Source organism: Salmo salar, chromosome 17 (assembly GCF_965601325.2).
Source record: "Salmo salar chromosome 17, fSalSal1, whole genome shotgun sequence".
In the NCBI taxonomy this organism is placed as follows: Eukaryota; Metazoa; Chordata; class Actinopteri; order Salmoniformes; family Salmonidae; genus Salmo; species Salmo salar.
In genome coordinates, this window is record NC_138307.1 from 79894304 (window position 1) to 79909118 (window position 14815).

Genomic DNA, 14815 nt, shown 5'->3' on the forward strand with positions numbered 1-14815 from the left:
GGTCTCAGTATGATGTATGACTAGACTAGAGTCTGTTAAATATCTTAGTATGACCAGACTAGAGTCTGTTAAAGGTCTCAGTATGATGTATGACCAGACTAGAGTCTGTTAAAGGTCTTAGTATGACCAGACTAGAGTCTGTTAAAGGTCTTAGTATGATGTATGACCAGACTAGAGTCTGTTAAAGGTCTCAGTATGATGTATGACCAGACTAGAGTCTGTTAAAGGTCTTAGTATGATGTATGACTAGACTAGAGTCTGTTAAAGGTCTCAGTATGATGTATGACCAGACTAGAGTCTGTTAAAGGTCTTAGTATGATGGATGACCAGACTAGAGTCTGTTAAAGGTCAGTATGATGTATGACCAGACTAGAGTCTGTTAAAGGTCTTAGTATGACCAGACTAGAGTCTGTTAAAAGTCTCAGTATGATGTATGACCAGAGTCTGTTAAAGGTCTTAGTATGATGTATGACCAGACTAGAGTCTGTTAAAGATCTTAGTATGCTGTATGACTAGACTAGAGTCTGTTAAAGGTCTTAGTATGACCAGACTAGAGTCTGTTAAAGGTCTTAGTATGATGTATGACCAGACTAGAGTCTGTTAAAGGTCTTAGTATGATGTATGACTAGACTAGAGTCTGTTAAAGGTCTCAGTATGATGTATGACCAGACTAGAGTCTGTTAAAGGTCTCAGTATGATGTATGACCAGACTAGAGTCTGTTAAAGGTCTTAGTATGATGTATGACTAGACTAGAGTCTGTTAAAGATCTTAGTATGACCAGACTAGAGTCTGTTAAAGGTCTTAGTATGATGTATGACCAGAGTCTGTTAAAGGTCTTAGTATGATGTATGGACCAGACTAGAGTCTGTTAAAGGTCTCAGTATGATGTATGACCAGACTAGAGTCTGTTAAAGGTCTCAGTATGATGTATGACCAGACTAGAGTCTGTTAAAGGTCTCAGTATGATGTATGGACCAGACTAGAGTCTGTTAAAGGTCTCAGTATGATGTATGACCAGACTAGAGTCTGTTAAAGGTCTCAGTATGATGTATGACCAGACTAGAGTCTGTTAAAGGTCTCAGTATGATGTATGACCAGACTAGAGTCTGTTAAAGGGGACATAGCATGCTGAGAAGGTCAAGAGCGGTGCCGTGCACCCTAATCGGCCCAGGCCCTGTGAACCAAACATAGTGTCCTGCCCTCCACTCCCACACCCCACCCACAGGACTCCCTGTATCCGTTAGTACAAAGGAACAATGGAGTCAGGAAATAGCTGGGGTGAGGGAGAGAGAGAGAGAGAGTCTGGAAATACACACTTAAGGTCAGATACTTCTGTTCTGGGCCCCTGCCAAGTGTATGTTCACTTATACAGATGTAGGATATTCATTTAAGCAAGTTTGCTACAGCAGGAAAATAATCCTACAGCAACAGGAAATGTAATTTATTATGTGGATTATAATTAATGGACATTTTTATAGGGGTTGATCCGTTTTTTACGTTTTTTACGTTACGTTAGGGCAAATCAAGTATGACATTTCAAAGGGGAAATTGCAAACTTCAGAATACTTTAAAAAACTAAAATACTCTACAAGTTTGCATTTCCTGCTGTGTAGTTCTCAGCAACAAAAGAGGGATCAAATTAAGATCCTACAACTGTAGAGCCATGTGCGGACACACGCTTGCAGACATGTGCAGGCAAACACACATACACCCATAAGAAAACACGCACACACACGCACACACACACACGCACACACACGCGCACACACACACACACACACACACACACACACACACACACACACACACACACACACACACACACACACACACACACACACACACACACACACACACACACACACACACACACACACACTTTTACTGGTTTATCACTCTCTCTCAGCAGGGTTTCAGTTCCTGTGGTCATGGTGAAGCCGAGGGAAAACCACATGAAATGTAACAAAAAGACTGCATGATGTGATGACAGGCAACAGAGAGCTCTCTCCCTCCTAGGATACAAGTGGAAAAGCCTGTTGCAACAGATAGTAGAATAGGTAACCACACTATGTAACCAAGAGTAGAGGAAACGTGACAACCATAAGAACACAGTCAGAGAAGCTAATGACGTGTGGATTTAAGACATTATAAATGCATTACTCCATAATAAAAGTCAATGAGAAAGAGTGACTATGAAACACTGATTAAACTATGCATCATTTGATGTACACAAATCATACTATTACATATTGACTTGAAATATACAAATCAATGAGAAAAAAAACCAAATCTATAATCTATTTCCCTCAACATATAATCCCCAACAAAACCCCAACTTACTGGTCTGCTGGGTGACATTGGCCCGTTGTTCATCTGTGGTGGACATGATGTCCAGGGTGTATGATGTTCCAGGTTCTAAACTCACTACCTGGCATTGAAACGTGCTGTTTTCCTCCAGCTCCTCCACACAGTGTGTTACTCCAGAGCTACTGTCCACAGATAACACAGTGAAGTTACAGTCCTGTCCCGCGGTAGTCAGTCTTAACGTTATAGATTCCATACTGCTGTTGGCCTCGGTTACGTTTATGCTACATTTCTGCTCCTCGGCGGCGGCTACACACTGAAAAGATATTATGTAATGTGTCAAAATAACATTGTAAATTATGTGTAAGCTTTGTTGAGACCAAATGTTTTGGTGAAACTCAAAACACAACAGCATCATACAAACAGCAGCTTCTATCTCTCTCTAGCCTACAGCAACATTTCCCAAATAAATGAACAGAAATAAAAATATATAAACTTTTGAAACTTTTTGATGAGACTTTCATCAAGTGGTTCATTGGATATGATGGATGAAATTATAGTTTTCTAGACTTACCAAGAGAATCCCTGATGCCACACAAAGTGTTAAACAAAAAACGTTACATTTCAGCATTTTGATTGTTGGTTTATACATTATTCACGTCCCAAAAAATTTAAATCCAAAAGTGCATAATCCAAAACCATACTCCAAAAGATATGGCAATCAGCAGAACTGCCTCATCCACTTGAGTAAAACTAAAGTCCTGTGAAGCCTTGCAGTTACAGTGTTCCAAAATCACCCAGAAATGTTTTTCTTCAGAAATTCAGTACTAAGCACTCCCAGTAGATGTTGTGTGAAGACAACTGATCACAGTTTCACATTGGAGACTTCCATCCATTCCACCTCATCCAAACAGTGAGATACTTGAGTCCTTACAGGATATCCTCAACCAGTAGAATGTTTGTATGACTCCAGCTCCAAGCTTCCAAAGCATTCAACCAGACCCCCCTAGACTCTGAATAAGGCAACATTACAATACAGAACTTTGGTGGGTATGAGTCAAATAGTGCGCTGTTGCTACTTCTGTCTCTATAAGTAAAATTTCAATAAAAATATATATTTTTTTATAGATGTGTTTTAAAATATGTGTCTCTAAACTTTCTCCCTTGGAGAGAGAGAGGGCATCAAAAGTCTTTGTTCTCCAGAACTACTTTTAGGTAGTCCACTCCTTTTTCCTTCCTGTATGTACTCCCTCTCTTTCTCTTTCTCTCCTCTCTCTCTCTCTCCCTCTGAAGCCTGGCTCGATGAAACCAAAACTTTCAGTAAACCTCAGAGCTCGAAATGTATTTTCTATTGAAGTTCGTTTTCAATTTCCGGCAACTGAGCATAGTCTGTTGGGTATGACAACAACATCAAACCTCAACAACTACAGTTTCCGTTTACATTTTCACAGATCTACAGTGCAGTCTGGAGCCCTGAAATACTGTAGGCATCTGCCATGTTTCAGAGGCTGTGCCTCATTTCACTTTAACACATTTCACAACATTACCATTTTTTAAATGCTGAAGAGAGACAAGGATGAAATTAAAACCAGATCAGTGTGTGATAGTTTGAAACAGTTTCTCTTTATTGGCAGTAAGGACTATAAAGTCAACGTCTTACAGTAGGTATAGTATCAGCAGTTTCATTAGGTACAGTATCATTTTCTGTTTAGGTACAGGGCAGTTTAGTGGCATCTTCAAGCCGCTAACTGTCTAGCCAAGGTAGTACAACTCTGAACGTAGTACTCTCAAGGTAGTACAACTCTCAACGTAGTACTCTCAAGGTAGTACAACTCTCAACGTAGTACTCTCAAGGTAGTACAACTCTCAACGTAGTACAACTCTCAACGTAGTACTCTCAAGGTAGTACAACTCTCAACGTTGTACTCTCAAGGTAGTACAACTCTGCACAACACAGGGTACTAGAGTAACATCCAGGAATATTCCATGTACAGTACAGTAATATAGTCAACAGAACACTTCAGAGCTGTCTAAAGTTCATAGTATGGCTTCAGTACTAAACCCTCAGTAAACCACCAAAACAATTACTCAACACAATGTTTTAGTTTTAGCTAAGTTTTAGATTTTAGTTTTGGTCTGTTGTTACACACGCTTTTTGAATAAACACTACAAGAGTTGGAATACAGATTAATGGCAACATATTTCCTCCGCACCAACAAGTATTTAGTGAACAGATGTCCAGTCGTACAGTAGAAGATAAAAACCCTTTTCCCCTCAGTAGTAGGAACAACACAAACAGCTGTTTGAGGCCTGCACCTCTCCTTGTGTTGCCCTCCAAACATGTACATTTCATTAAAGCATACATACAATATGTACAGCTTATATCAGATATATAAAGAGTTACTACTGTGGTTATTATGTCAGACAAAGAGAGAACTAATCACAACATTCAAGTCCATTAGTAGTACATAAGGGAAGAACTCATAGGCTTACATCCTAAACGGCACCCTCTTCTCTAGATAGTTCACTACTTGTGATCAGAGCTCTATGGGCCTGTTCAAATGTAGTGCACTTTAAAGGCTCTAGGGTCCCATTTGGAACGCATCCCTTTGTCCTCCTGGCTAATATGGCCATTAAGCCCACATAGTGGATAGATACAACTCTACTAACAGTAAACAATATGCACGGACGGTTAACATTTTATGTATTCAAAACCTTTTTTTTTATCACAAATAATAATACAAAAATCATCCATAAGTACATACAAAAAGTGAAATGTTTCTCAATTCATTGTCACACAACAAACAACAATCTGCATCCTCCTTGATTGAACCCTTGCACATTTTCAGCAGCAAGATAGATTCTTATGTGGTCCTTATAGATATGCCTGACCACAATATGTTTAATGGTCCTTATAGATATGCCTGACCACAATATGTTTAATGGTCCTTATAGAAATGCCTGACCACAATAGGTTTAATGGTCCTCATAGATATGCCTGACCACAATATGTTTAATGGTCCTTATAGATATGCCTGACCACAATATGTTTAATGGTCCTTATAGATATGCCTGACCACAATATGTTTAATGGCACTTTCAGATGTAGTGTATATATTCCTCCATCATGCATATTCATGGTTTGCACCTCCATCACTCGGTCGTGTCATGCCATTGTTATGAACGTTCTCAAGCCGCCCTCTACCGGTGGCATTCTGGACGGAGGCTGACTACTGTTTCGTCAAAATCACACTACAGTGCATGGAAATACGATGATATTGCGAAAGTAGTCAAATATTTAGTAGGAAACAACTTAATGCCAGCATTACCATGTCTTCAAATGTACTTTAGACATGGCAATGTTGTCATTAGCTAGCAAAGTTTGTCGAAAATAGCTAGCAATGCTAACGTTAGCTAGCTAAAATCCGGTGGCCTCCCCTCAATTTTAGCTAGCTAGTGAAAGTCAATCTGGCGACATTCAACGTTTTCCTACAAATTATTTGCCTCATTTTGAATTTCATTGTATTTCCAATCCACTGTAATGCGCTTTTGATGAAATCTTCAGCGCTCATTGGCGATGCATTTAATAAAATGCTCAGTCGGGCATCAGTCCAAATTGAACGTTTAAAACAATATTGTGACCAAACATGCAACCCATGAATATAATGTACTTGAAGAGAAGCAGAATGTAGATTATCGACCATCCGGCTATTGAGCACTAAAACCCGAACCTGGAACACAAATATCACTCTGCTTCCCTACTGTTTCAGTGAAATAGTGATACATTCAGTTTGAGGTTCCAGACTACTAAACTATTCTAAAGCATGATCTGTAGGGAAAGCAGCTTCATGAGAATAACTTTGGCTGTTTGTGGGAATCGTCTTGTGGAGTTAAGGACATGACCTCATAGATGTCTTGTTTGAAGAGGAAGGAGCAGGGGGGTATTTGTTTTGACTAGAATCCATCCTGAATACTACTCTGCTTCACTAGTGAGACCATAGTGAAATGGAACGCTACTCAGGATGGATTCCAAGCTAGTAATTGTGCAACTCACTTCAGATTTTCAGGAATTACCAGAAAGGTCTGAAGGGAATCATGTCCAATCTACAGTTGAAGTCGGAAGTTTACATACACTTAGGTTGTTGGAGTCATTAAAAGTCCTTTTTCAACCACTCCACAAATTTCTTGTTAACAAACTGTAGTTTTGGCAAGTCGGTTAGGACATCTACTTTGTGCATGACACAAGTAATTTTTCCAACAATTGTTTACAGACAGTTTATTTCACTTATAATTCACTGTATCACAATTCCAGTGAGTCAAAAGTTTCCATACACTAAGTTGACTGTGCTTGGAAAATTCCAGAAAATGATGCCATGGCTTTAGAAGCTTCTGATAGGCTAATTGACATCATCTGAGTCAATTGGAGGTGTACCTGTGGATGTATTTCAAGGCCTACCTTCAAACTCAGTGCCTCTTTGCTTGACATCACGCAAAAATCTAAAGAAATCAGCCAAGACCTCAGAAAAAAAATTGTAGACCTCCACAAGTCTGGTTCATCCTTGGGAGCAATTCCCAAATGCCTGAAGTTACCACGTTCATCTGTACAAACAATAGTACGCAAGTATAAACACCATTGGGCCACGCAGCCGTCATACCACTCAGGAAGAAGACACATTCTGTCTCCTAGAGATGAACGTACTTTGGTGCGAAAAGCGCAAATCAATCCCAGAACAACAGCAAAGGACCTTGTGAAGATGCTGGAGGAAACAGGTACAAAAGTATCTATATCCACGGTAAAACGAGTCCTATATCAACATAACCTGAAAGGCCGCTCAGCAAGGAAGAAGCCACTTCTCCAAAACCGCCATAAAAAAGCCAGACTACGGTTTGCAGCTGCATATGGGGACAAAGATCGTACTTTTTGGAGAAATGTCCTCCAGTCTGATGAAACAAAAATAGAACTGTTTGGCCATAATGACCATCGTTGTATTTGGAGTAAAAAGGGGGAGGCTTGCAAGCCGAAGAACACCATCCCATCCGTGAAGCACGGGGGTGGCAGCATCATGTTGTGGGGGTGCTTTGCTGCAGGAGGGACTGGTGCACTTCACAAAATAGATGGCATCACGAGGGAGGAAAAATATGTGGATATATTGAAGCAACATCTCAAGATATCAGTCAGGAAGTTAAAGCTTGGTCGCAAATGGCTCTTCCAAATGGACAATGACCCTAAGCATACTTCTAAAGTTGTGGATAAATGGCTTAAGGACAACAAAGTCAAGGTATTGGAGTGGCTTGCACAAAGCCCTGACCTCAATCCTATAGAACATTTGTGGGCAGATTCTGAAAAAGCATGTGTGAGCAAGAAGGCCTACAAACCTGACTCACTTACACCAGCTCTGGTGGAGGAATGGGAGGAATGGGCCAAAATTCACCCAACTTATTGTGGGAAGCTTGTGGAAGGCTACCCAAAACATTTGACCCAAGTTAAACAATTTAAAGGCAATGCCAACAAATACTAATTGAGTGTATGTAAACGTCTGACCCACTGGGAATGTGATGAAAGAAATAAAAGCTGAAATAAATCATTCTCTCTACTATTATTCTGACATTTCACATTCTTAAAATAAAGTGGTGATCCTAACTAACCTAAGACAGGGAATTTTTACTAGGATTAAATGTTAGGAATTGTGAAAAACTGAGTTTAAATGTATTTTGCTAAGGTGTACGTAATCTTCCGACTTCAACTGTATGTATTTGGCATTCAGAAGCTACAGTATATCAGAGTTTGAAATCAGGGTCAGATAATCCGTGTCTGATTGACCTTATCATTGTAATAATTGTTTTGTTTCAGAGATAAAGTGTATGGGAATCTATACCATTCAGTCATACAGAGAAACATAATGTCTAAAAGTTTACTGTTACACATCAAAACATGATGTTAATATTGTATAAAACTAAAAGTATTATTATTACTATAATTTAATCTATATGATCAACAATTAAACAAAACATGAGTGCACCATTGTCATTTAAACGCAAACGTTTACATTTTGGTAAAGAAAGTAGTCATATAATTATCTGTGATGCTTCAAGGTCCAACGCAGCCGTTTTTATCTCAATTTCAATTAACTGCCTTACTTTTGTAAGGTACTTATTCCAACATCATAGTATGTGAATACATATTAAACACAGAAATAAAATCATGTTTCTGACTGCACTGGGCCTTTAATTTACAAAGCAATATACCTAAGGAGGGATTTGAAAGCTAAGGAATGGAAAATAAATGATTGTCTGAAAAAAAAAAAGTGTTTTGGTAGTAAGATTAATTTACTGATGAAATGTCATGCCATTTCAGAGCCAGGGTAGATCACACAGTAAGTCATAACATCGAGCTTTGGTATGGAACAACATTGGATCACATGGCGTCCATGACAGTTCTCTGTGAATAAGGTAGATCTATAGGGTGGCCTATAGCAGGGGGCTGCCAAACTCAATTCCTGAAGGGCCGCGTGTCGGCTGGCTTTTTTTGTTATTTGCTTCCAATTCAGTGTGTATAATGGCCATCCCCATAGCGTAAAGACCTTTTGATGTGTAGTACCGTGCAGACAGGCCCAATCGTTCCCTCACCTTTCATACACTGATGTTTCAATGGATGATCAACATGCTATCAGAGGTATACTATATGGCAGAGGGGCAGCTTCTAGTGTGTTACTGAGAGAAAAGCCATCCTCCAATAGATTATAACAGTCTTTAGAATAATACCCTTTGTGTATCAGCACATAGTTAAAAATAAAAATCATAATTCAAAAATATCCTAGTAAAGTCACAAAGACAAGTGCTATTAATTTCGACAACGTACCTTTTGCTTTTTAATAGAAACACCATGGACGATTCAAGGACCACAGACTACCTACCCATCTACTGTAGCACATAGTAGTAAGAGGTCAGAGTGTAGGTATACTACAGAATCAATATCAGGCAATCTGATTGGACAGAGCTGCAGTATCAGAAAGTTTGATTGGACAGAGGCAGGTTGCTCACAACAACGTTTTCAGAAGCAGAGCTGCTCACGAATGACAGGAAGTAGTAGAAGAAGAAGAAGAAGAGGAGGAGGAAAAGGAGGAAGGGAAGAAAGCATACGTTACATTCAGAGACTAAATCACCTGTCCATACCTCCGTCTCTCTCTCTCTGTAAGGTGACTCAATCAATCAGCCAATAGCAGTCCAGGCTGTCCATACCTCCGTCTCTCTCTCTCTGTAAGGTGACTCAATCAATCAGCCAATAGCAGTCCAGGCTGTCCATACCTCCGTCTCTCTCTCTCTGTAAGGTGACTCAATCAATCAGCCAATAGCAGTCCAGGCTGTCCATACATGTCCACAAAGACTAAGCCCACAAGGACATCTACCATCCAATCGTCACCCAAACATCCACTTCCTCATTAGTCACATGACCTCACAGTCACCAGGTAAGATAGGTCCTTCCCACTAGGGGGAATTAAATTCCACTTCCTGAAAAAACCTGGCATGTCCCGTGAAAACTTCCTGGCCTCTGTTCATTGGCCAGTATCGGTGGAGAGGCGGGTCTCGAAGAGGCTCAAGGCGTGGTGGACAAACTCGTACTGCTCCCCTGTCTGGATCAGGCCTCCTCTGAAAAGACACACAGAGACAAGGCAGCCATTAGAATCACGGCAAAAAGAACAGAATGGACCAGTAACAGTGTCAGCATGTTAGTAACATGCTATGAAATACAAGGAGTGGAAAAGTATTATAATAAACTAAACCTTCCATGAATTGTGGCCATGCTACTGTCTGAAAAATAATGTATCCATCTCATACTGTGACTGAAAAACCTCTCTCTTATTTTAGTGCTGCTGAACATTTGGAACATTAATTACCAATGTTCTGTCTCATAATACATTAACCATTTAGGATTCTCTCCAGCTCATTTAAACCTGTGGTAATTAGTCACGATAAAAGGTCATTTAAACTCTTACTCACTCATCGAAACGGTACAGTGGCAGTTTGCTTCAGTACATTCTGTTCAATGATTAACTAAGCTCAACCAAGGCAACATTATGAAGTCCTTGATACCCTGTTGAGCTGCAGGCTACTGCTTCATCCTAATGGATGAGTGCTTTATCCTGGTACAGACAGGCTGTGGGAGATATTTCAGCTTAAACCTTGTTCAGGCTCAGGGGATGAGTGTGTGTGTGTGTGTGTGTGTGTGTGTGTGTGTGTGTGTGTGTGTGTGTGTGTGTGTGTGTGTGTGTGTGTGTGTGTGTGTGTGTGTGTGTGTGTGTGTGTGTGTGTGTGTGTGTGTGTGTGTGTGTGTGTGTGTGTGTGTTTGAAAGAGATAGGAACATATTATCACATTCTGTTCCTCTCTTGTAAGAAAAACAGTGTCTCATGTACAAGTTTCTTAGCATGATTTATGTCACACCCACCTACATCCCTCCTACCATCCATCCTGAATGTCTGTCTGACTGCCCTCACCCAGCCACATCCATCCTGACTGTCTGTCTGACTGTCCTCACCCAGCCACATCCATCCTGACTGTCTGTCTGACTGTCCTCACCCAGAAACATCCATCCTGACTGTCTGTCTGACTGTCCTCACCCAGAAACATCCATCCTGACTGTCTGTCTGACTGCCCTCACCCAGCCACATCCATCCTGACTGTCTGTCTGACTGTCCTAACCCAGCCACGTCCATACTGACTGTCTGTCTGACTGTCCTCACCCAGCCACATCCATCCTGACTGTCTGTCTGACTGCCCTCACCCAACCACATCCATCCTGACTGTCTGTCCTCACCCAGCCACATCCATCCTGACTGTCTGTCTGACTGTCCTAACCCAGCCACATCCGCCACGGACACCGACGTCTTGCTTCCAGACAAACTAAACACCTTCTTTGCCCACTTTGAGGATAATACAGTGCCACTGACACGGCCCGCTACCAAGGATTGCGGGCCCCCCTCTCCTTCTCCGTGGCCGACGTGAGTAAGACATTTAAACGTGTTAACCCTCGCAAGGCTGCTGGACCAGACGGCATCCCTAGCCGCGTCCTCAGAGCATGCGCAGACCAGCTGGCTGGTGTGTTTATGGACATATTCAATCGCTCCCTATCCCAGTCTGCTGTCCCCACATGCTTCAAGATTTCCACCATTGTTCCTGTACCAAAGAAGGCAAAGATAACTAAATGACCATCGCACCGTAGCACTCACTTCTGTCATCATGAAGTGCTTTGAGAGACTAGTCAAGGATCATATCACCTCCACCTTACCTGCCACCCTAGACCCACTTCAGTTTGCATACCGCCCCAACAGGTCCACAGATGACGCAATCGCCATCACACTGCACACTGCCCTATCCCATCTGGACAAGAGGAATACCTATGTAAGAATGCTGTTCATTGACTACAGCTCAGCAATCAACACCATAGTACCCTCCAAGCTCATAATTAAGCTGGAGGCCCTGGGTCTGAACCCCGTCCTGTGCAATTGGGTCCTGGACTTTCTGACGGGCCGCCCCCAGGTGGTGAAGGTAGGAAACAACATCTCCACTTCGCTGATCCTCAACACTGGTGCCCCACAAGGGTGTGTGCTCAGCCTCCTCCTGTATTCCCTGTTCACCCATGACTGCGTGGCCATGCACGCCTCCAACTCAATCATCAAGTTTGCAGACGACACAACAGTAGTGGGCCTGATTACCAACAATGATGAAACAGCCTACAGGGAGGAGTTGAGGGCACTCGGAGTGTGGTGTCTGGAAAATAACCTCACACTCAATGTCAACAAAACAAAGGAGATGATCGTGGATTTCATGAAACAGCAGAGAGAGCAGCCCCCTATCCACATTGAAGGGACAGCAGTGGAGAAGGTGGAATGTTAAGTTCCTGGGTGTACACATCACGGACAAACTGAAAGGGTCCACCCACGGAACAGCACCTCTTCAACCTCAGGAGGCTGAAGGAATTTAGCTTGTCACTGAAAACCCTCACAAACTTCTACAGAAGGACAATTGAAAGCATCCTGTTGGTCTGTATCACCGCCTGGTATGGAAACTGCATCGCCATCAACCGCAAGGCTCTCTAGAGGGTAGTGAGGTCTGCACAACGCATCACCGGAGGCAAACTACCTGCCCTCCAGGACACCTACACCACCGGAAGGCCAAAAATATCATCAAGGACAACAACCACCTGAGCCACTGCCTGTTCACCCCGCATCCATCCAGAAGGCGAGGTCAGTACAGGTGCATCAAAGCTGGGACTGAGAGACTGAAAAACATCTTCTATCTCAGGGCCATCAGACTGTTAAACAGCCATCACTAACTCAGAGAGGCTGCTGCCTACACTGAGACCCAATCACTGGCCACTTTAATAAATTAATCACTAGTCACTTTAAATAATGCCACTTTAATAATGTTTACATATCTTACATTACTCATCTCATATGTATATACTGTACCTATTACCATCTATTGCATCTTGCCTATGTCGCTCGGCCATCGCTCATCCATATATTTATATGTACGTAGTCTTATTCCTTCCCATTAGATGTGTATTAGGTAGTTGTTGGGGAATTGTTAGATTACTTGTTAGATATTACTGCACTGTCTGAACTAGAAGCACAAGCATTTCGCTACACTCACATTAACATCTGCTAACCATGTGTATGTGACCAATAACATTTGATTTGATCCATCTTGACTGTCTGTCTGTCTGTCTGTCTGTCTGTCTGTCTGTCTGTCTGTCTGTCTGTCTGTCTGTCTGTCTGTCTGTCTGTCTGTCTGTCTGTCTGTCTGTCTGTCTGTCTGTCTGTCTGTCTGTCTGTCTGTCTGTCTGTCTGTCTGTCTGTCTGTCTGTCTGTCTGTCTGTCTGTCTGTAATCACTGATGGTCATTAGAGCAACACAAACACAGTAGCATACAAGCAGGAATGAGGACATGGCTTTATCATCACCAGGTGTAGGTAACTCACCTGTCAGCTGTAAACATATTGTACTACATTGGACCTATTCCACATACTGTCTAATACTCCAGGTGTAGGTAACTCACCTGTCTGCTGTAAACATACTGTACTACATTGGACCTGTTCCACATACTGTCTAATACACCAGGTGTAGGTAACTCACCTGTCAGCTGTAAACATATTGTACTACATTGGACCTATTCCACATACTGTCTAATACTCCAGGTGTTGGTAACTCACCTGTCTGCTGTAAACATATTGTACTACATTGGACCTATTCCACATACTGTCTAATACACCAGGTGTAGATAACTCACCTGTCAGCTGTAAACATATTGTACTACATTGGACCTATTCCACATACTGTCTAATACACCAGGTGTAGGTAACTCACCTGTCAGCTGTAAACATATTGTACTACATTGGACCTATTCCACATACTGTCTAATACACCAGGTGTTGGTAACTCACCTGTCAGCTGTAAACATATTGTACTACATTGGACCTATTCCACATACTGTCTAATACACCAGGTGTAGGTAACTCACCTGTCAGCTGTAAACATATTGTACTACATTGGACCTATTCCACATACTGTCTAATACTCCAGGTGTTGGTAACTCACCTGTCTGCTGTAAACATATTGTACTACATTGGACCTATTCCACATACTGTCTAATACACCAGGTGTTGGTAACTCACCTGTCAGCTGTAAACATATTGTACTACATTGGACCTATTCCACATACTGTCTAATACTCCAGGTGTAGGTAACTCACCTGTCTGCTGTAAACATATTGTACTACATTGGACCTATTCCACATACTGTCTAATACACCAGGTGTAGGTAACTCACCTGTCTGCTGTAAACATATTGTACTACATTGGACCTATTCCACATACTGTCTAATACACCAGGTGTAGGTAACTCACCTGTCAGCTGTAAATATATTGTACTACATTGGACCTATTCCACATACTGTCTAATACACCAGGTGTTGGTAACTCACCTGTTTGCTGTAAACATATTGTACTACATTGGACCTATTCCACATACTGTCTAATACACCAGGTGTTGGTAACTCACCTGTCCGCTCTGAGCTGACACACAATCCCCAGCACATCCACCACTCCCTCCAGCTCCAACTGACGGCAGCCTATCGTCGTGGCGATGAAGCAGCCCGTTCGGCCAATCCCTGCGCTGCAGTGTACGATGACGGGTCCCTGCGATGGGGAGCCCGTCCTGTCCTCCTCCACGTCTCTCATCAGCTGGAGCAGGGGCTGGGCACTGTCTGGGGTCTTATGGTCCGGCCATGACGTGTACCAGTAGTGCTTCACCACACGACTCTGGGCCCCTTGCTGTGAAAGTAAGATCAAGATTGTGGTTTCAGTCTAACTTAAAGTAACTGTCCAGTGCTTACAGATTTCTATGAAATATGACGTATAATCAATGACAATGTGAGGGAAATAGTTTTCCTTCTAAAAATGTTTAATAAATGATGTTAATAAGCAGCTTTTCTGTTTTGGAATGATGTGGGCGT

The 14815-nt window shown here is 41.9% G+C and overlaps 2 protein-coding genes across 4 annotated transcripts in view; both read right to left on the reverse strand.

Annotated features, from left to right (window-relative positions):
• LOC106596602 (receptor-type tyrosine-protein phosphatase beta) overlaps nt 1-3503 on the reverse strand; it is a 102955-nt gene extending 99452 nt beyond the window's left edge. The window contains 2 exon segments of the mRNA XM_082964236.1: nt 2342-2621; nt 2880-3503. Coding sequence (XP_082820362.1) covers nt 2342-2621; nt 2880-2957 — 358 coding nt within the window. The 5' untranslated portion in view covers nt 2958-3503.
• A 406-nt stretch (nt 3504-3909) lies between these two features.
• The window catches only part of LOC106598947 (receptor-type tyrosine-protein phosphatase R), a 158226-nt gene continuing 147320 nt past the window's right edge, over nt 3910-14815 (reverse strand). For all 3 annotated transcript variants that reach the window (XM_082964238.1, XM_082964239.1, XM_082964237.1), the window contains 2 exons: nt 14362-14633; nt 3910-9952 (listed from right to left, as the gene is read on the reverse strand). In XM_082964238.1, the coding sequence (XP_082820364.1) occupies nt 9859-9952; nt 14362-14633 (366 nt within the window). In that variant the 3' untranslated portion in view covers nt 3910-9858. The remainder of the gene's footprint in view (nt 9953-14361; nt 14634-14815) is intronic.